The sequence below is a fragment of the Petaurus breviceps genome, unplaced genomic scaffold, assembly GCF_028583685.1.
Source record: "Petaurus breviceps papuanus isolate PSGF00001 unplaced genomic scaffold, PetGlider_PUasm1.0 378, whole genome shotgun sequence".
In the NCBI taxonomy this organism is placed as follows: Eukaryota; Metazoa; Chordata; class Mammalia; order Diprotodontia; family Petauridae; genus Petaurus; species Petaurus breviceps.
Genome location: NW_027186302.1, coordinates 306394 through 328023, shown reverse-complemented (window position 1 = coordinate 328023; position 21630 = coordinate 306394). Strand labels below are relative to the sequence as shown.

Below are 21630 nucleotides of genomic sequence, written 5' to 3'. Positions count from 1 at the left end.
CTTCACTACAGTAGCAATCTCAATAGGGCTTATTTTCGGGGGAGGGCTTATTATCGGGGAAACACGGTAGTAGCAAAGAAGTTAATAAGCCACAACACCACAGGACCACACCGTCCTTTAGCCTTCCCACACACAAACATTTACTCATAAATGTCTGCCTGGATGTGTCCTCTCCTCCCTCCATCTCTGACTCCCAGCTTCCTGTGGGCTCTGCTCCACCCCTCAGCAAACGCATCCCACCACAGCTTCCATGTGATTACATTTGGCCTAGTAGGGGACAGGGAAGATCTTCAAATTCCCAATACCATTACAGTTACCCAACAATTGTTCCCAATGGGCATTCTCAACACACTTCCATGGTCCTATGGGTGTGGAGTTGGTAGTAGCAAAGGCCAGGGAACTCCTTGGTTGGTAGGAACCAACTGTAAGTGTAAGGGAATTGGGAATCACAGAACATGAGAGTGGTTTGGGCCCTCAGAGGTCAGCTAGTGTAACCACTGGCATTAAACTCAAAGAGAAATTTTGAGTTACTCATTTTCAGTTATGTCCAACACTGTGACACCATCTAGGGTTTTCTTGGTGCAGATACTGTAGTGCTTTGCCATTTCTTTCTCTAGCTCATTTTACAGATGAGGAAACTTAGGCAGAGTAAAGGGACACGTCTAGGGTCACTCAGCTAGTATGTGCCTGAGGTCAGATTTGAACTCAGGAAGATGAGTCTTCCTGACTCCTGGCCCTGCACTCTATGGTTGCTACTACTGGCTGCCCCCAAATAGAAATGGGAGCCATTAACCTGTACTTAAGGACCACTGCAGGCCACACACGGACATAGTTTTAAAATGACACGCTTTCTGCTTTTCTGTATTTTTCTTTCTTTTTTTTTTGCTTTTTGGAGGGCAACTGCTGTTAAGTGACTGGTAAGCCTGTCAAGTGTCTGAGGCCATATTTGAATTCAGGTCCTCCTAACTTCAGGGCTCTTGCTTTATTCACTTCGCCACCTAGCTGCCCCCCCCCAGCCACTTTTTAATCTGCTTCCAAAGCATTCCAGAACATAGCAGCCAAGCAGCAGCCTGTGTTGACCCCTCTGGTCAAAGCTACACCTGCCTGGAATCCACACAGGAGCAAAGCCCGTAGGATTTGGTCACTCAGTCCTTCCAAGGAGAGGCCTCCTGGAGGAGCCCATCCTGCTTCTGGACACCTGTAAGAGGGGGGATTTGGAAAGCTGGACGCTGGGGGTCACAGAGTTTGGAAATCGAGCCCAGAAAAGCAAGTCCAGTTCTGAGAGATGTTTCCCATTTCAGTGTGAAATGTGAGATATCAAAGCAGTACTTCTGTCTCCTTATAAGCCACATGGGGACAGGAAGTCTTGGGAGAAGAGAGAAGACAAGACCTCCCTATACAGCCCTCCACCACTGGATGGCCCAGGCAAGAGGAAGCTTCTGGGCCCAGAGGAAGATGGTTCTACCCCCTCGAAGCTCTTTCCCTCCTCGAACCCCAGGGGCCCCAAATCATGTGTGGCCTCGTAAGACGGCATACACCCCAGGGGAGATCTTCTCCCACTTATTAGCACAAAATCCCCACTTGCTAGGCAGATGAACAGAAGCTCAGAGAGAGGCCTCAAACCTTCTGTTGTAAAAACCATGTCCCGGCCATTCAGTATGCTGTCAACAATAAATGCCAAGCACCAGCCCAGGATCTAACCTGACATATTTGTAGCAAGTGTCTTATTTAACACATTATTAGCCAGGAGACAGTAGGGCCTCATCCCCTGCCTGCTTCCATCACTTCAAGACCGCATTCCTTAAAGCAATTACTAATTATAACAGGAAACTCTCCCCCCCCCCACGGGGATCTTAGAACAAGGGAACGAAACCTGGACAGTCTCAGGTAGGATTGGAGAAAAATGGAAATAATTCAAACATTCCTCTTCTTTGGAAAGAAATACTAGAGCAGAACAAAAGAAGGAAAGGAAGCTGTCCGCAGCAGTGTAGACCATTCCTGAGGCGAAAGGAGATGGGGTAGGAGGGAAGTGAGAGGTGGAGAGATATCAGCTGGCCCTAAGCATGCACAGGGTCAGGACTCCAGGCAGGTAGGAAGGGGCAGGCACTTCTCTATTTAGATATTCCCTCCTTCATTAATTCCAAAGGGAAACCCTTCCTTCTTCAGAGGGAAGATGAGCCCCTCCCCCCCCCCGGGAAGTTTAAAGAGGGGACAAAGCAGTCACTTGGTGCAGAGGCCATCACCATCACAGATGGAGCCCCAGGGCCTTAACTGAGCCCTGAGTAGAGACCACAGAAGCCCTGAGGGAGGCCTCAAGAATGGAAGAAAAGCAAGGACACAGGAAGTGGGGGGGGACAGGGGGGCAGGGAGTCTGGGAATGACCGCAATATAGAGACAATTGGAACTCTCTGAAAGTCAGTGCTGAGGGTTGGCCTATGGGCTCACCCCCCAGCAGCCTGTCTGGGCACAGCTCCAGTGCCCGGTGGCAGCCTGGGCTCTGTCTGAGTCCCAATAGATCATATCCACAAGTGCCCCCAAGCAGTACAAATCAAAGACAAACATCTGCCCCCTCCTGTGGTACAATGCACTGGCCCTCCCTGAGGCTCCTTTCCCTTGGCCCCAGCCCTCACCTGCACTCACAGACTCAGCAGAGCAAATAAAAGGCTTCTTAAACTTCTCCAAACTTCCCTTTCTTTCTCCCTTCACATGGCCAGAACATCACATTGGCTTCCTGTCCCCCACAACCCCCCCACCCAATAGGAAGCTGAGCTGAAATTGTAGAGAAAAAAGATCCCAGAACAGTCATTCATTAGGCTGTTCTGGCAGACAGAGGACCAGAGGTCAGGGCAGCATCAGGGGTGAAGGGGGGGGCTCATTGCCAAAGCTCTCTGGCCCTGACTGCTGGCTGGCTCCCTGCAGACTCAGACAGGCAGAAAGAAAGGAGGTAGGGAGGCAGGCCTTAGAGAACAGGGGGAGGACCCTGAGGATGCTGCTCTGGGCTTGGGCCAGTAGAGTCCAGTGAGTATCCCAGGGCTCAGTGCTGGGGACAGAAGCCAGAGGGCCACAGGAACAACATGGGGACTGCAGACTGGTTTTCTTCTCAGGTCCACAACAGGCAATTCTCTCAAGCTGAAGGACAGACAGATTCAGGGGGATCCTCCAAGGCCCCCTGGCCTCCAGCCTCTCACCATCCTGAAGGCCCTGCCTCAGTCACCGGGCCAATCCTCAGCCCAACCTCCCACATTCCCTCCTCTTTGCTTGGTCCCCTTGACCCCAGCCCCTCTCTCCTTCCAGGCCCCCAGACTCTCACCTCTGGCAGGGAGAAAATCTGACCCCTGGGCACTGTCATTGCCTGGAGATAAAGCAGGGAAACAAACAACCCAGTCAGGGACATACATCCCAGAACCAGGATGTGGGAAGGGAAGGGGACACCAAGGCAAGACTGCTGGGCTAAGCCTCTCCTCTGCCTTCTCATTGCTCGGGTCCCAGAGACACCATGGCCTGGCCCCTTCCTTCTACCCTCCATGTCCACCCTTCACTTACCTGCCGCTGGAACATAGGCCCCTCCTTTTCCACCTGGAAAGAAAAAAAAAACACCAGTGAGGAATCCAGGAGAGGAGACCACACCAAGGTCTCAGAAGTTCACTGGTTTGTCTTGGAGACACAACAAATAACTGGGACTGCACATGTTTCCCCCAGAAAAAAAAAGCCCCCAAAGGGGCCCTTCCCCCCTCCAGGCATGCCTCCAGAGGCTCCCAAGGCTGGGCTACAGCCCCCAGCTGGGGGGACACCAGGCCCTGGGGCAGAGACCCCCCTATTCATCTCTGATCTGAGTCTGAAACAGATCCCGCCCCACTCAGTCAGGCTGTCACACCCTCAAAGAAATGGTTTCCAGTTAGGGATTTGTTCATCTAGAGCTTTGGGGCCCATCTGATGGTCCCTTAGATGGGAGGGAGAGGACTTGGGGACAGAGAGACAAGCCGGGGGTCAGGGGAAGCCGGGATCTCTGTGGTGCCTGCACCTGAGGACCCTCCCAGGCCTGCCCACCTGAATTCTTCCAGATCCCAACTTCATCAATGACTAAAATGAGGAGGAGGAGGAGGAGGAGGCCAGCAGCAGTGCCCCCCATGATGAGCCCGATGGGTGGGGAGGGTGGCTCTGAAATGGAAAAGGGAAGTGAGAGGCCCTGACCCCTCTGGCCTGAGATTGTCTCCCACCTCCCCGGGTGACTCCACCTCCCTCAGGGTCCTGTGGGGTGGTAGATGGCTTTTCCAGCCCCTCCTCATTGCCCTTTCCCCAGCCCACCCCTACCGCCCTCCCCCCACCCCTTCTCACAGTCCTTACCCCACTGCAGGGTGAGGGGCTCAGGCAGCCCCTCGTGCTGAACCTGGCAGGTGTATTCCCCTTCCTGGCCAGAGGTCACGCCCACAGCTGCCCACTTCTGGAATGTGCCGTCCCCTGCAGGCCTGGTCTCAATGAACTCTTCTTCCTGGAGCTGTTCCTCCCCATCCCTCAGCCAGGTCAGGGAGATGTCTGAGGGGTAAAAGTCCTGGGCCCGGCATCTCAGGGTCACTTTCCCATCCGGGGCAGTGTGGCGGGTTACCTGGGCAGAGGGTGGGTCTGGGGGCAAAGGTCAGAGGCATTTCCAGGGTCTACCTTCGCCCCCCCAGGGGCACAAGGACGAAAACACCCCCCAATTCGGAGCTTGAAGTAGGAGGGATCCTGGTGGGGGCTGGGGAGCCCGGGGCTGAGGTTGCAAGGGAGGCAGAGAAGGGCCTTGAGTGCCGAGCACACTCAGGCAGGCCGGAGGTACCTGCCCTCTGCAACGTCTCCTTCCCCAGCTCCAGGTACTTGTGCACCCACAGCACGCACATCTCCTCCAGATAGGCTTTCATTCCCTCCTTGAGGCTCCTGTCCGCCTCCCACTTGTGCTTGGAGTTCACAGCCTGGGGCACCAACGCCGTCCACGTGTAGGTCTCCGTGTCCAGGGCCAGGTAGTCCCGCCCGTCGTAGGCGTGTTGTTCAAAGCCACGCCTGAAGCTGAGCTCGGGGGACACTTCGCAGCCCGACAGGACCTGGATGGTGTGGACCTCTGCCGGCCCGCTGCCCCGGGTCAGCGCGGCCACCCCCCCTCCCACCCCCCCCCCCCCCCCCCCCCCCCCCCCCCGCGCTGATTCCATTACCCGCCCTCCCCCACCCGGGAGCCCCGCCCCTCGTGTCCTCAGTGGGACCCGGCCTCTCCTCCTCCCCGCATGGTGCTCCGGCCCACGTCACGCACCGTCCGAGCTCTGGTTGAAGTAGCCGCGCAGGGTCTCCAGGTTCACTCGGAAAACCTGTGCGTTCGCCTTCTGGACCCGCGTCTGCCCCTCCCAGTACTCCGGCTCCTCCCGCCCCACCCCCTCCATCCAGGCCGCGCGCGGCTCCTGCCTCGGACTTGCGCTGTCGCTGTCGAAGCGTACGAACTGCTGATCGTCCACGTAGCCCACGGAGAGGAAGCGCGGCTCCCCGAGTCCGGGCCGGGTCACGGAGGTGTAGAAATACCTCAGGGAGTGAGAGCCTGAGACGCGACCGGCCGGGATTAAGAGAGTGACCGCGTAGACCCGACCCCGGAGGCCCCGGGTCTGCAGACAAACCCGGGGAGTGACCCTTGACTCCGTGACGTCCGGAGTGAAACCCCCAAATCCCAAATCAGCTGTCTCGAGATGCCTCCCCACCCTAGCATCCTGCCCCTTCCGCCCCTAACACGGCTGGCGTACGGTGCCAGCAGGTGATGATTCTGAAGACTAGTGCTTTGAGATGAGTCAAAAGCCTTCAGCGACAGCATCCCAGGCAGGTCTGAGTGCCATTCTCCTGTACCTGCCCCACCTCTGGTCCGGGTCCCGAGTTTCTCACACTCCTCACCCTCAGCCCCTCACTTTGTGTTCTCACTTGCGCCCAGCCTCAAACCACCCGCCCCCCACGATCCTCCCTGAAGCTCTTTAACAAAGATATCCCTGGTTCTCTGTCCTCGACCTTGAAAGGGGGGGGGGGCGCTTCCTGACAACTCTTCTCTTTCTTGATGCCCGCATTCTCCCTCCCGACTTCTCTGCCTCAACGCCCCTCGTCCTCACACCCATCTACCAAGCCAGTCACCCCCTAACCAAGGCACCGACACCAAGACCCACCCACGCCCCGCCAAAGCTCAACTAAGGGATGACTTATGGCTACTGGTCCATAAGTCACACGGACACACAGGCTTATTCGAGGCTCCTTCCTTTCATCCCCGCCCTGACTGCACAGATGAAGGAGAGGGCTGGGGTGGGAGGAACTTTCTGTAGGAAAGCCCATCCCACCCATTCATCTACCCCGGGATACTTTCTCCAGACTCCTGGCGTCCCTTTAGTACTATTCTCTACTTACCTGCCCAGGTTTCTGGCACCGCCAGGATCCCCAACAACAAGAGAGAGCGCACATAACGATCCATGGTCTGGGTTTAGAGAGGGATGAATCCCTCTTCTGATTGTCTTCACAGAGGCTGTGCTAGCCAATAGCAAATGCAAGACCACAAACGTAATTGGTGACTGGGGAGAATGAGCCGACAAGGCAAGGAGGCCAAAACTGAAACTTACTCAGAGGAAATCCTAGGCTTTATAGACCGTGTCCCTTTCTCTGTTACAGCCTCTAATTCTGTGGAGCGAGTCTCCTTCTCTCCATCTTCACTCCAGGGACACACGGCTCTTGTACTCCCAGCTCGAACCAGAGAAACAGAAGGGTTAGGTTTAGAGCTAACCGAACCGTTCTCCAGCAACCTTCAGTGTGACCCTTTCCACTCCTTAGAAGTTGGGAAGAAAATGTCCCCACACCCAACTGAGGACTGAAGAAATCTGCAGGTTGGTTTGTGGAGGGCTGTGTGGCCACCTTTTTTAATGCCATCCATCCCAGGTGGGACTCAGGCAAGTCTGGTAACCTCCCCAGGCCTTGTAGATAAACAAGCAAGGGACCCAAGAAGAAAGAGTAAATCAGAGTCCAGTAAATGGAATTTGGAATCACAGTAGAAGACTTTGTCTCACTAGAAAAGGGGCAGGCATGTGGAACAGTGGATAGAGCCCAGGGCCTGGAGTCAGGAAGGCCTGAGTTCCAATCCACACCTCAGACATTTACTAGCTATGTGACCCTGGGTACGTCACTTAACTCTGCCTCAGTTTCCTCATCTGAAAAAATGAGGTGGAGAAGGAAATGGCAAGCCACTCCAATTCCTTTGATAAGAAAACATCCAAAAGGGGTCACCATGAGTCAGACACAACTCAATAGCAACAAAAGGAAAGAGCTTAAAGTTGGTTCTGAACTGCCTGAAATATGAAGGTATGAATTCATAGTCATGTTTTTTACCTCCAGAAACAAAGAACCTTGGCACGTCTGGTTGGATTTTCCCTCTTTCTTGTTTTGTCACCCAACTAGGAAACCATAAAATTTCACATATTATGAAGAGCACAAAGTTAACCCTGGAAAGAATCTTTTTTTTTTTTTTAAAGCAATTGGGGTTAAGTAACTTGCTCAAGGTTACAGGGCCAGTTATTTTGTGTGGGTGCCAAGTATCTGAGATTGGAATCGATCCCGGGTCTCCCGACCCCAGGGCCTGCACTCTTACTCACTGTGCCACGTGGCCACCCCCTGGAAAAAATCTTAAACATAATCTCCTACAATTTACAGATTAGGAAACAGAAGGCCAACTATGTTTAGAGACTTTAACAAGGTCGTAAAGATACAAGGCAGCAAAGCTGAGATTTGCACCTCCATCCTCTCATGGCAGATTCAGTCCTCTTTACCCAACCCCAGGTGGGGCTAGGGAGAGTCCTGAATGAGCCTCCTCTGGGGAAGGATGACTGGCCCCTTCAGGGCATGGTGGAGTCTTCACTCTGGGGAAGAGCTGGAGGATTGTCTTCCTTCTCATTTCCTGCTACCAGACCATTCAGACCAAATCCTTTCCCATCTTTCTTCTCCTGATCCCAATGAAGCTTTAAAAAATTTCTCCTGAAAAACCCAGCTCTTATCATTTCCCATTGTTCTCCCTTCCCCACAGCACAGCTGTCTGGTGCACCAGTTTTCAAGGGAAAATATAGACAAGTCCTGAGATTTTCCCATCCTTTCAGTGACATCTCCCCTGCAAAAGATTAGGCTTCAGCCTTCTCAGCCCTTCTCTCCCTCAGCTACTAACACTGTCTTCTCTTAGAATCTTCTGTGTTCTCTTCCCCACCCCCACTCCCACTCCTCTAAGCAGTAGATCATTTAAGACCCTTCCATTGGTCAGGCCTCAGCTGGAGGATTGGGTTCAGTCTGGGGTGCTGCATTTTAGAAAGGGGTGGACAGTGTGTCCAGAAGACAAGGGCCAGAATGGAGAGCCTTCTATGAAGGACTGGGGGAAGGAAGTGGGGGTGTTTCCCTAAGAGAAGTTACTGAGGGGAGAAGATGCTTGTCTCCAAGTATTTGAAGGATTGTTTGAAAAGACACTCAGACGAGTCCAAGAGGGGACAAGTAGGACCTGAGGGAACATTGCAGAGGGGCTGACTCACCTAAGGATCAGTTCTGTCTAGAAGTGCACTGGCGCTCCCCTGGGAGTCATGGCTTCCCCCTTCTTGGGGGTTCTCAGGAAGACATGAGATTAGAATATAGAAGGGATTGTTCAGAAAGGAGCTGAAGTGGTTCCTAAGGTCTCTGATCCTGAGTTATCAGCCCCAATCATCAGCATCTATGCCTGCAAGGAAAAAGGCCATTTTCTCTCCCCAGTCACTGGAATGAGAGAGAGAGACAGAGAGAGAGAGAGAGAGAGAGAGAGAGAGAGAGAGAGGAGAAAATAACCTAGGACCCAAAGGAGACATATTCCTCTTGCTTAATACAAGTTTTACTATAGGGTTGTCTGCAGGTTTCAGGGTACAGGGTGTGTGGAATTCAGTGACCTTAGCTGTGTTAACTGGAGGGATGCAAGGAGTCATTCTAGGCTCTGGACCCTATAGATGGTGCTGCCCAAAAGAAAGCTCTGTGAAGCAGAGTCCAGTCAGTGATGAGAGAGAAGGGGTGGGGAGAGAGGAGGTAGGGAGGGAGAGGGGAAGAGAGAGACAGAGAGAGAGGGAAGAGAGAGATGGAGGAAAAGAGAGGGAGGGAGGAGAAAGATAGGAGAGATGGAGAGAGAGAAGTAGACAGAGACAGAGAGAGTGGGGAGGGAGAGAGACACAGGGACGAGAGGAGAGAGGCAGAGCAAGGGACAAAGACAAAAGTTGTGAACAGTGACAGAGAAAAAGACACAGAGGAAGACAGAATGGGAAAGAGGGGGAGGGAGAGAGAGGGAGGGAAGGGGAAAAGAGAAAAATGACAGAGCATCAAAGCCTTCCAACATGCAGTGAAACAGCTGGAAAACAGCTGCCTAAGGTAGGAAGCCTTGGGGGTTGATTGATTTGGCTCTAAGGAAAAGGACAACAGGAACAGAGCGAAAAGGGAACCCAAAAGAGGCATCTTAGACTAAAGAAGTCCTTCTACTAACTGCCAGCTGATGAAGAGGACTGCCTTCGGGCGCCATCTACAGGCGTCAGGAGAGGACCAGACTAAAGTGTTAAGAATTCCAGACTTGACCAATATTGAGGAGCATCAGGGAGACAGTCCCGCTGGTGCCCTTTGAGTGAGGCTGGGAATTGACCCAGTCATTCTGGAAAGCAGTTTGGGACTGAGCCTCCCAAGTGATTCTGTGATGTGATGTGAGCCCTTTGCCCAGCAGGACCATATCTAGGTCTCGACCCCAAAGAGTGCAAAGAAAGAGGAAAAGGTTTAACATATAGTATATACACACATAATATTATGTACACATATAATACACATATATGTCGAGGGCCAGTTTCTAACCTGGCCATACATGGGAAGAGTCTGGTCCAGGATTTCTCCCAAGCCAGCTCCCCATGAAGGCTGTATTATGTCTTAAGATTGGCTCACTATCTCTTCCTGACTTGCAGGAGTGTAGGACGTGATACCAAGCAGTGACCCGGATACAGATACATGCAAGGGAACAAGGACATCAAACACTCTCCTATGGGAACCTAAGAGATAATTGCTTTACATTCCTTATATAAACCCTGCCCTCTGATCAATAAATGGGAACTGCTATGACAGAACCTGCCTGGCTTATGTCCAATCATTCTACACTCTTTTGTTTGGCCAGTGCCCATTTTGATACAGGCATCACATATATATTAATATAATATACATATATTAGAATATGTGTGTGTATATATATTTTATGTATATATGTGTGTATATATGTTTTTTAAATTTCAATGCCTTTTTGTAATGGCAAATTTTTAAAAGACAAAGTCTATCACTGTCTGATTAAGGAGGTTCAGGATTCACATGAACAGACTCAGCACTTCAAAAGATCCAATATAGTTTATTTAGAATATAAGTAAATGGGAAGGAAACCAGAGATAACAGAGTAAAAAGCTTAGGAATAGTAAGATAAGAGAAACTATGGGGCGGCTAGGTAGTGCAGTGAGTAGAGCACTGGCCCTGGAGTCAGGAGGATCTGAGTTTAAATCCAGCCTCGGACACTTAACACACACACACACACAAAACTAGCCGTGTGAACTTGGGCAAGTCACTTAACCCCAATTGTCCTCCCCGCCAAAAAAAGAGAAGAGAAACTATGATTAATATATATACATATCATATATTATTATATTATATAATTATATTTATATATTATATATAAATTATATGCATTATATAATATATTATCTATAAATATAATTCTATAATAATATTATGTATTATATAATTATATTATATGATTATATATTTTATATATATACATATTTACAATCATCACCATCAGGGTCCCGGCTCAGGAGGGTCCCAGGCAAGACATCTCCCCCATGGGTGAGATTCCAATTTGAGGTCTGAATCTTACAGTTTCAGTAGTGCTGAGAACAAAGAAGGCATACTGCCAGGTGTTTTTAGCAAGCATTGGATCTTGTGTGAGACCTGGGACGGAGGCCAATCCCTCCAAGGCTCCCCCAAGAGCGATGTTTCCTTGAAATGGCTAGTTCCAGGAGTTTCTCATATCTCTTATCTCTTCTCAAGGAGCTGGCCAGGGTCCCAGGAGAGGAGCAGCCCTCACATCCTCAGGATCCCTGTGCCCAAACAGCTCAGGGTAACAGAAAGGTCATATTGAGCTGGGGCCTTGGTTTGTATGATCTCATTCTGCACAGAGGAGCTTCCCTTGAGCCTTCAATCACTGATTAAGAAAGCTGATGAACCACAGCCTTGTGAGGTACAAGAATTCTAAAAGGTAAAGAGAGAGACTTTGGGAGGCTTTATGTGGGTGACTGGGATATATGGGCAGGGCTTTCTGAGACAGAGGTCCATAGAGGTCAGGAGCACTGAAGACCTTCTCCGTGTTGACAGAGAGAAACACATGATGTCTTGCTAAGCCCAGCAGCCAAGGACAGGAAGTAAGGCTGTATGGCCTGCGCACCCCTGGCTCTCCACTCTGAACCACCAGCGGGCATTTCAGTCACTCCTCTGCATGTGGGGCCCAATGCTACCCGGTAGCATTTTCCTATACCTGAGAAGCTCTCCTGTCTTTCCCAGTGGAAAGAATTTAGAGAACATTATCCCATAAAACAATGCAGACTTGTAATCAGCTTGTTTTTTTGAGTGGGGGAGCAATTGGAGTTAACTGTTCTACTCGTTTAGGGTCACACAACTAGCAAGTGTCAAGTGTCTGAGACTGGAGTTGAACTCGGGTTCTCCTGACTCCAGGGGTGGTGTTCTATCCACTATGCCACCTAACTGCCCCAAATAGGTTATTTTTTTTAAGCAATCGGGGTTAAGTGACTTGCTCAAGGTTACATGGCCAGTTATTTCTGGGTGTGGTGCCAAGTATCTGAGCCCGGATTCGATCCCAGGTCATCCCGACTCTGGGGCCAGTGCTCTGACTCGCTGTGCCACCTGGCCGCCCCCCAAATAGGTTATTTTTAAGTAACGTTAAAGGACCACAGGTGCTTTTATCCTTGCTCTGTCCTCATAATCTATCACTTTTGTCTGTCTTGTATTTCTATCTTTATCCATTTCACAATCACATTGCTCTGCTTTCCTCATTCCTTCTGCCAGGATGCCCTCCAGCAACATCACTCTACTTGGCTTCAATCACACTGGGTTGATATTTTCTACTCATTTTTCTACCTTAGTTTCTAAATGACTTAGTTTCCTCATTTCCAGAGATTCCTCAGCTGTTCCTAGGACTCAATTACTACCATATTAAAAGAATCCATTCCAGAATCAGAATTGGAAATCACCTGAAATCACCTAAACTTAATCTAACCTGACCCCCTCAAAAATTAGCCTGTTAATGATTCTCTTCTTTTTTATGTAATTCATAATGTTCCTAAGAGATTTTCATTGTGTCTTGGGAAATAGTTGCTATTTTTTTTTATTGCTGCCACTGCTTTTCTGGTTCATTTTTTCTCCTTGTTCTTGGTGCCTCAACTTCTCCTTCTCCATCTTCTCTTCTTCCTCCTCCTCCTGCAGACATGGGCCAGCAAGCCTCACACCCCAGCTCCTTTGAATCCAGAACACTGGTTATCCATTATGACAGACCTCTCCTTGTTCTGGGTGCTTCAACTCTTTCTTCTCCATCTTCTCTTCTTCCTCCTTCTCCTCCTCCTCCTCCTGCAGACATGGGCCAGCAAGCCTCACACCCCAGCTCCTTTGAATCCAGAACACTGGCTATCCATTATGACAGACCTCTGCTTGTGGTTCACATTTTCCCTCTTAAGAATTTCTGACACTCTTGTTTCTCTTGTCATTTTTATTGCTGTTTTAATGACCATTTTGTGGCATTGGATGGTCTCTCTTGTGATTTCTAATGGTACCATTTTCCTGGAAGCCTCAATTATTAAGCTCCTTCAAATGGAGAAAGACTCCAAAGAATTGAAAAGTTCTGTGAGTTTTACCACCACCGTACCAAATAAATAAAGGCAATGAAGAAGACAAAAGTAATTGTCACCTGCCCATTACCCTGTTGTCCCTTCTTTACAAAACCATTCTGAGAATAGTCTTTTCACACCTAAAGGACAGATTTTATTACAAACAGAAATGGGGGCAGAGGCAGGACGGTAGAGTAAAAGCAGGAACTTGCTTGACTTCCCACTCCAACCACCTCTAATACCTGTAAAAAAATCACTCTAAACAAATTTTAGAGCTACAGAACCCACAAAGTGACAGAGAGAAATAAGTCTCCCACTGAAGACAGCCTGGCAGGCCAACAGGAAGAGTCTATCACATTAGGCAGAGAGTTGAGCACAGTTTCACCTGGGCCTCCCTGGTGCAGACCCAAGGTGACCCAGACCTGCCAGAGCAGATATTCTAGCACCAGAAGGCAAAATAGAAATTGAAAGAATTCACCAATCACCTCTTGGGAAAGATCCCAAAAAGAAAACTCCTAGAAATATTATAGCCAAATTCCAGAGTTCCTAGGTCAGGAGAAAATCTTACAAGCAGTCAGGAAGAAACAATGTGAGTATTGTGGAAAGACAATCATGCTAGACATGATCTAGCAGCTATATTAAGGGATTGAAAGGCTTGGAATATGATATTCCAGAGGTCAAAGGAGCTAGGATTAAAACCAAGAATCACCTACCCAGCAAAACTGAGTATAATGCTACAGGGGAAAATATGAATATTCAATGAAATAAAGGGTTTTTAAGCATTCTTGTTGAAAAGACCAGAGCTCAATAGAAATTTGACTTTCAAATATAAGAAGCAAGAGAAGCATGAAAAGGTAAACAAGAAAGAGAAATCACAAGGAATTTATTAAAGTTGAACTATTTACATTCCTACCTGGAAAGACGATATTTGTAACTCATGAGACTTTTCTCAGTATGAGAATAGTTGAAGGGAATATATATGTATATGTATGAATACATACATTTATATGTATGCATAGGTGGGTGTGGGTGTGTATACGTAAATGTGTGTGTACATGTATATGTGTGTACGTAGACAGAGGACACAGGTTGAGTCGAATATGAAGGGATGATAACTAAAAAATAAAATTAAGGAGTGAGAGGAATATATATTGGGAGAAGGAGAAAGGGAGAGATAGAATAGGGTAAATTTTCTCACATAAAAGAGTCAAGAGAAAGCTGTTACAATCTAGGGGAAGAGCAGGAAGGTGAAAGGGAATGAGTCAACTTTACTGTCTTTGGATCTGTCTTAAAGAGGGAATAATGGGGGGTTTTGCATTAAAATGCTTTAATGGTCTCAAAATGCTCTGACAGATTTTTTGGTCAAGTTGTTTCCATTTAAAAATTACTAATTTTAAAAACTAATAACTTAAAACTGCCACCACAAAACAAATGGTCCACAAAAACATTCCTTTCCTCCTAAAACTTTTACTATGCACTGTAATCACTAACCATTCTTTTACAATTAAACGAAATGGCCAATTGAGACAAACAGTTCTGAGATTGTTCTTCCACCACTGATTAACACTGAGGTGGCAGGTGCTGTACAGAATATTCATTTAGCCTTCTGGGCAGATTTTGTGACCTTGCCAGCTCCAGCAGCCTTCTTGTCAACTACCTTGATAACACCAACTGCAACAGTCTGCTTCATATCACGACCAGCAAACCGACCCAGAGGAGGATCAGAGAAGCTCTCCACACACAGGGGTTTGCCTGGAACCATGTCGATGATGGCAGCATCACCAGATTTCAGGAAAGTAGGGCCATCTTCCAGCTTTTGACCAGAATGATGATCAATCTTTTCCTTCAGTTCAGCAAATTTGCAAGCAATGTGAGCAGTGACAATCCAGGACAGATGCAGAGTCAGCATTCATTTGGCCTGGATGGTTCAGGATAATAACCAGTGCAGTGAAAGCAGCTGCTTCCATGGGTGGCTCATTCTTGCTATCACCAGCCACATTGCCGCGGCATACATCTTTGACAGACACGTTCTTCATGTTGAATCCAATGTTATCACCTGGCAGAGCCTCACTCAAAGCTTCATGGTGCATTTCAACAGACTTTACTTCAGTTGTAACATTGACTGGGGCAAAAGTGACCACCATGCCTGGTTTTAGAACACTGGCTGCCACTTGGCCAATGGGTACAGTACCAATACTACCAATCTTGCAGACATCTTGGAGGGGAAGACAAACGGGCTTGTCAGTTGGATGAGTTGGTGGCAGAATGCAATCCAAAGCTTCAAGCAGTGTAGTTCCATTAGCATTGCCATCCTTACAAGTGGCTTTCTATCCCCCGACCCAAGGCATGTTAGACCTTGGCTCCAGCATGTTGTCACCATTCCAACCTGAAATTGGCACAAAAGCTACTGTGTCAGGGTTGTAGTCAATCTTCTTAATATAGGAACTGACTTCCTTGATGATTTCCCCATATCTCTTCTGGCTGTAGGGGACTTGTTGGAATCCATTTTGTTTACACCAACAAGCAGTTGTTTTACACCTAGTGTGTAGACCAGAAGGGCATGCTCACAGGTCTGCCCATTCTTTGAGATACCAGCTTCAAATTCACCAACACCAATAGCAACAATCAGGACAGCACAGTCATCCTGAGATGTGCCTGTAATCATGTTCTTGATAAAGTCTCTGTGTCCTGGAGCATCAATAATGGTCACATAGTACTTGCTGGCCTCAAATTTCCACAGGGAGATATCAATACCATGCTCATGTTCAGCCTTCAGTTCATCCAAGACCCAGGCATATTTGAAGGAGCCCTTTCCCATCTCAGCAACCTCCTTCTCAAACTTCTCAATGGTTCTCTTATCCATTCCACCACATTTGTAGATGAGGTGGCCTTTAGTGGTGGACTTGCCAGAGTCTACATGTCCAATGGCGACAATGTTAATGTGAGTCTTTTCCTTGCCCATTTTTGTGGAGGTTTAGTGATGGATTTCACAACACCTGTGTTCTGGCAGCAAACCCATTGTGAAAAAGCAAAAGGGAATAATTTACACACTCTATTGGGTATCTTACTCTACAGGAAATTAGGGGGGCAGGGGATAAGAGAGGGGATGATAGAAAGGAGGGGGATGGAACAGGATGGAGGGAAATATTGTTAATCTTTCACAACATGACTATTATGGAAATGTTTTGCATAACTACACATATATAACCTATATTGTATTGGTTGTCTTCCCAGTGGGGGTGGGTGAGGAAGGAGGAAGGGCAATAATATGGAACTCAAGGTTTTAAAAACAAATGTTAACAATTGTTTTTACATGCAACCAGGAAATAAGATATACAGGCAATGGGGTATAGATATCCATCTTGCCCTACAAGAAAGTAATGGGAGGTGATGGGGGCGGGGTATAAAAGAGGGCAGATTGAAGGAAAAGGTATTTCAGTATGCTTTGACATCTTGTGGTGGGGGTAGGGGAGAGATAGGGAGAAATTTTATAACTCAAAATCTTGTGGAAATGAATGTTGAAAACTAAGAAATAAAAATAAATTAATTAAATTTTTAAAAACAAAGGAAAGGCAGGATGTTGCAAAATAGCTTCAAAGCAAATATCTTGGGTCAGATAACTGACTGAAAAATAGAGCATGTGACATCCCATGGGGTCTACTGGAAATAATTGTTTTAAAGCATTTAACTCAATAGAATTAAATGTGTCCTTGAAGGCTCTTATCAAAAAAAGCTGTCTCCTACTGCATGTTAAAAAAATAAAATTCTTTAAAAAACACAATGGAGAAATTTTCCATGAAGGGCAGAGCAGTGCTATGAAATGAAATGTAAAACAACAATATTTGTTCACCTATCATCATATGAAGCAGACATACATGAGGTTTGAGGCATCATTCATACCAATCCTTTTATAGGGAAGGAAATTGACTTTCAGTAAATAAGAATTCCAGGATCAGAAACCAGAATATTGGGTTTCAAATGCTCCAGTGCACCAATCTGTTAGGAGCATGGAGCAGGTTACATCTAGAATTCAAACAGAAGAATACTCCTCCCTGCATGGCAGGATTCTCCAATTCCTCCCATTCCCATATAACATCACAGAAATTATCCTAAATAAAAGAGGCATAAAAAGCTATTGTATCGGACAGGAAGATGGGGGAGAGGTGGTGGGTAAAGCTTGAACCTTATTCTCATCACAATTGCCTCAAAGAGGGAATAACATATACATTCAGACATATCTTACCCTATCAGGAAGTAAAAAGGGACAGGGATAATGGGAGGGGGAGGGAAACTGATAAAAGGGAGGTTATAATGGAGAAGGTGTTAATCAGAAGTAAAACACCTGTGAGGAGGGAAAGAAAGAGAGAGAGGAATAAATAAGCAAAAAATAGCATGGAGGGAAATACACAGTTATCCTACCTATAATTGTGAGCCAGATGAGCTCACCAATAAAATTAAACCAGAATGGATTAGAAACCAGAACCCTATAATATGTTGTTTACAAGAAACACATTTAAAGCAGAGAGATACACACAGAGTAAAGGTAAGAGCCTGGAGCAGAATCTATTATGCTTCAACTGAAACAAAGAAAGCAGGGATAGCAATCATAATCTCAGAAAAATCAAAAGCAAAAAAAGATCTAATTAAAAGAGATAATAGGGGTGACTAGGTGGTGCAGTGAATAGAGTACCAGCCCTGGAGTCAGGAGGACCTGAGTTCAAATCTGGCTTCAAATACTTGAAACTTACTAGCCATGTGACCTTGGGCAAGTAACTTAATCCCAATTACCCTGCCTCCCCCCCCCTCCAAAAAGCAAAAAGAGGGAAAGAGAAAGAGATAACAAAGAAAACCATATCTTGCTAAAAGGTGCCATAGACAATGAAGTCGTATCAATACTAAACCTAAATGCACCAAATAGTACAGCATCTAAATTTTTGAAGAAGTTTTATGAGTTACAGGAGGAAATAGATAATAAAACTATACTGGTGAGAGACCACAATTTTCCTCTCTCAGAACTAGATAAATCTAACAAAAAAAAATCAACAAGGAAGAAGTTAAGGAGCTGGATAAAATTCTGGAAAAGTTAGATATGATAGATCTCTGGAAAAATTAGAATGGGAAAAGAAAAGAACATATCCTTTTCTCAACAGTACATGACACCAGCAGAAGAATTGACCTTGTATTAGGACATAAAACCTCACAACCAAATAGGAAAAGCTGAAATAGTAAATGCATCCTTTTCAGGTCATAATGCAATAAAATTATATTCAGTAATGGACAATGGAAATAGATTAAAATTAATTTTAAATTAAATAACCTAATTCTAAAAAACAAGTCTGTCAAAGAACAAATCATAGAAACAATCAATAATTTCATCAAAAAAATGAAAATAATGAGACAACATACCAAAATTTATGGGATGCAGCCAAAGTGGTAAATAGGGTAATTTTTATATCTCTAATTGCTTATATCAATAAGATGGAGGAAAAATCAAGTCAATGAATTAGGAATGCAAATAAAAATACTAGAAAAAGAACAAATTAAAAATCCCTAAATGGGGCAGAGACAAGATGGCAGAGTGAAAGCAGGAACTAATCTGAATTCCTCCACGAATTCTGTCAGTAACCTATAAAAAGTGAATCTGAATACATTTTAGAGTGACAGAATCCATTGGGAGATGGAGTGTGGCAGATTCCCAGTCCAGGAAAGTGCATACATAGGACTGGACAGAGGGAGCACAGAGTGCACAGGCTGCACCAGCATGGACCTGAGACCGGACCACAGCAGAGTGAAAGAGTGAGACCCAGCCTCACAGACCTCTCACCACGGGACAGAGGATCTATCAGAGCTGGGTAAGAGAAAGTACCGGGCCCACAGAAGATACAACAGCTTCTCCTGGGGCTATCAGCCCACAGTCTAGATGTTTAAAAATCACCTACCTGAACCTCCAGGAGCCAAGATGGAGGAGTAAACCCTAGCTGCTCTAATCCTCCCTCCCTAACCCTAAAAACCCAGGGATTATTGCCTCAGTGTGAAATCCTGAAATAGTGGCAGAAACAGCAGGCTTGGGAGTCCTAGAGGAAGGAAGTCCTAGACTGAAGCTCTGACGAGCCTGAAGTGAAGGGCGGGGGCATCCAAAAAGAGCCCATCTTAGATGACCAGTAGGCAATCCTGAAGCCCAGGGGGGTGCAGCCAGCAAGGTCTAACACCACAAGCCAAGGTGTGCCTTAGAACAATCAAGGAAATCTGCAGATACTAGTGTGGAAGGCTGCCAGTTGCTGAGCCTGCCTGAGCTGTGGCCCAGGGGCACATAGCCAGAAACTTGAAGTGGCCAGACCACCCCTCCCCCACACCTTACTCTCTGAGCCTCAGGGTAACCCAAGAGAAAAACTGAGACCTGGCCATGGTTCCAGTCTAGACATCCAGGGAACACTGCACACAAAGTCAAGAACCAGGCCTCTAGCTGCCAGCTTGAGAAGCGTGGATCAGAGCCCTCTGTACCCCACAAGCAGAAATTCACTTTAAAAGCCAGGAAATAGGCAATCACAATGGGCCAGAAGCAACCAAAGACAATTGAATCCTATTATTGTGAACAAGAAGAATCACTTTCAGGAGATACCATTAACTCTATATCCACACCTGAAACCACAGAAGGAAATATGAACTGGTCTCAAACACAAAAAGCATTCTTGGAGGAGCTCAAGAAAGATTTTTAAAGCCAAATTAGAGAGGTAGAAGATAAATTGACCAATTCTTTTAAAATTACATTGGCCAAAATGGAAAAAAAAAATCTCACTGAGGAAAACAAATCCTTAAAAAGTAAAATTTGTGAACTGGGATGGGAGGTTCAAAATCTAAATGGAGAAAGTACATCCCTAAAAATGAAATCTGAACATATGGAAAAGGAGCTTCAAAAACTAATGGAGGAAAATAATTCACTAAAAATTAGAGTCAGTCAAGTCGAAGCTAACTCTATGACACATCAAGAATCAGTCAAACAAAACATAAAGATTGAAAAATTGGAAGAAAATGTAAAATATTTCATTGGAAAAAACAGCTGACCTGGAGAACAGAACCAGGAGAGATAACCTAAGAATTATTGGTCTACCAGAAAACCATGATGAAAAAAAAAGCCTGGACAACATCCTCCAAGAAATTATCAAAGAAAACTGTCCAAAGGTCCTAGAATCAGAGAGTAAAATAGTTATCACAAGAATCCACTGGACTCCTCCTGAAAGAGACCCCAAATTGAAAACTCCAAGAAATATAGTAGCCAAATTCCAGAATTATCAGGTCAAGGAGAAAATATTGCAACCACCCAGAAAGAAAACAACTCAAATATTGTGGAATTACAGGCAGGATCACACAGGACCTAGCAACTTCTACATTAAAAGATCAGAGAGATTGGAATATAATATTTTGTAAGGCAAAAGAGCTTGGACTGCAACCAAGGATCAACTATACAGAAAAACTGAGCATAATCTTTCAGGCAAGGAGATGGTTATTCAATGAAATAAGGGATTTCCAGACCTTCTTGATGAAAAAGCCAGAGCTCAATGGAAAATTTGATCTCTAAATACAAGACTCAAGAAAGACATAAACAAGGAAAACACACACACACACATACACACACATGCACACACATGCACATAACTTGTGATTCAATAAGAAGTGTTTACATCACTATGTGGGAAGCTTATAACTGTCAACATTGAGATTTATATAACTTTCATGACATTTAAAAGGGATATACACAGATAGAGGGTGTGAGTATAAGTGAACTAATGTGATGATTTAAAAAACCTTATTAAGGGGTATAAAGGGATTTTCATGGGAAAAAAGGAAAGGAGGAGGCATAAAAGGGTAAATTATGCCACATGAAGAGACATAAAAACATACCAAAGTAGAGGGAAAGAAGAGAGGCAGATGAACATTATGTGAATTTTACTCTTGGTTTTCTTTCAAGGAGGGATTAACATAATCAATTAAGTTTAGGATTTTAACATGAAAAGACACAAAAACTCATTATAGTAGAGGGAGAGGAGGGAGGGAGAGGAGCACTGTATGAAATTTACTCTCATTGGTTTGGGTTCAAGGAGGGAATAACATACCTGGTTAAGTATAAAAATCTATTGTGCCCTACAGGCAGTAGGAAGGGTAAGGGGCAAAAAAGGGGGGGGGTCAGAAGGGAGGGAAGTAGTAGTAAGGGGGAAGGGTAGGTAAAGGGAGGGAAGTGCATAGGGAGGGAATACTGAGGGAGGAAGTGGTCAGAAGGAAAACTCTTAATAAGGGGAAGGGAGAAGGAAAAAATAAAAGCATAAACAGGGGAGGGAATAGGATGGAGGTAAAGACACAGATATTAATAATAATTGTGAATATGAATGGGTTGAACTCTCCCATAAAATGGAGGTGGATAGCAGAATGGATTAAAAACCCTAATCCTATAATATGATGTCTGCAAGAAATACATTAAAAACAGGGGGATATACACAGGGTAAAGGTAAAAGGCTGGAGTAGAATATATTATGCTTCAGCTAACATAAAAAAAGCAGGGGTAGCAATCCTTGTCTCTGATAAAGCAAAAGTAAAACTATATCTAAATAAAAGAGAAAAAGAAGGAAACTATATCCTGCTAAAAGGCACCATCAAGAATGAAGCAATATCATTACTTAACATATATGTA

At 46.1% G+C, this 21630-nt stretch overlaps 1 protein-coding gene and 1 pseudogene across 1 annotated transcript; both read right to left on the bottom strand.

Annotated features, from left to right (window-relative positions):
* Positions 1-6: 6 nt before the first annotated feature.
* LOC138169792 (saoe class I histocompatibility antigen, A alpha chain-like) lies at positions 7-6500 on the bottom strand. The gene is made up of 8 exons (XM_069099348.1): positions 6400-6500; positions 5279-5557; positions 4814-5092; positions 4345-4620; positions 4048-4158; positions 3544-3576; positions 3311-3352; positions 7-3129 (listed from the first exon to the last, which is right to left on the bottom strand). Exons 1-8 carry the CDS (start codon positions 6461-6463, stop codon positions 3125-3127), a joined length of 1089 nt encoding a protein of 362 aa, XP_068955449.1. The 5' UTR covers positions 6464-6500; the 3' UTR covers positions 7-3124.
* A 7863-nt stretch (positions 6501-14363) lies between these two features.
* On the bottom strand, positions 14364-15971 carry LOC138169782 (elongation factor 1-alpha 1 pseudogene; annotated as a pseudogene).
* Positions 15972-21630: the final 5659 nt, after the last annotated feature.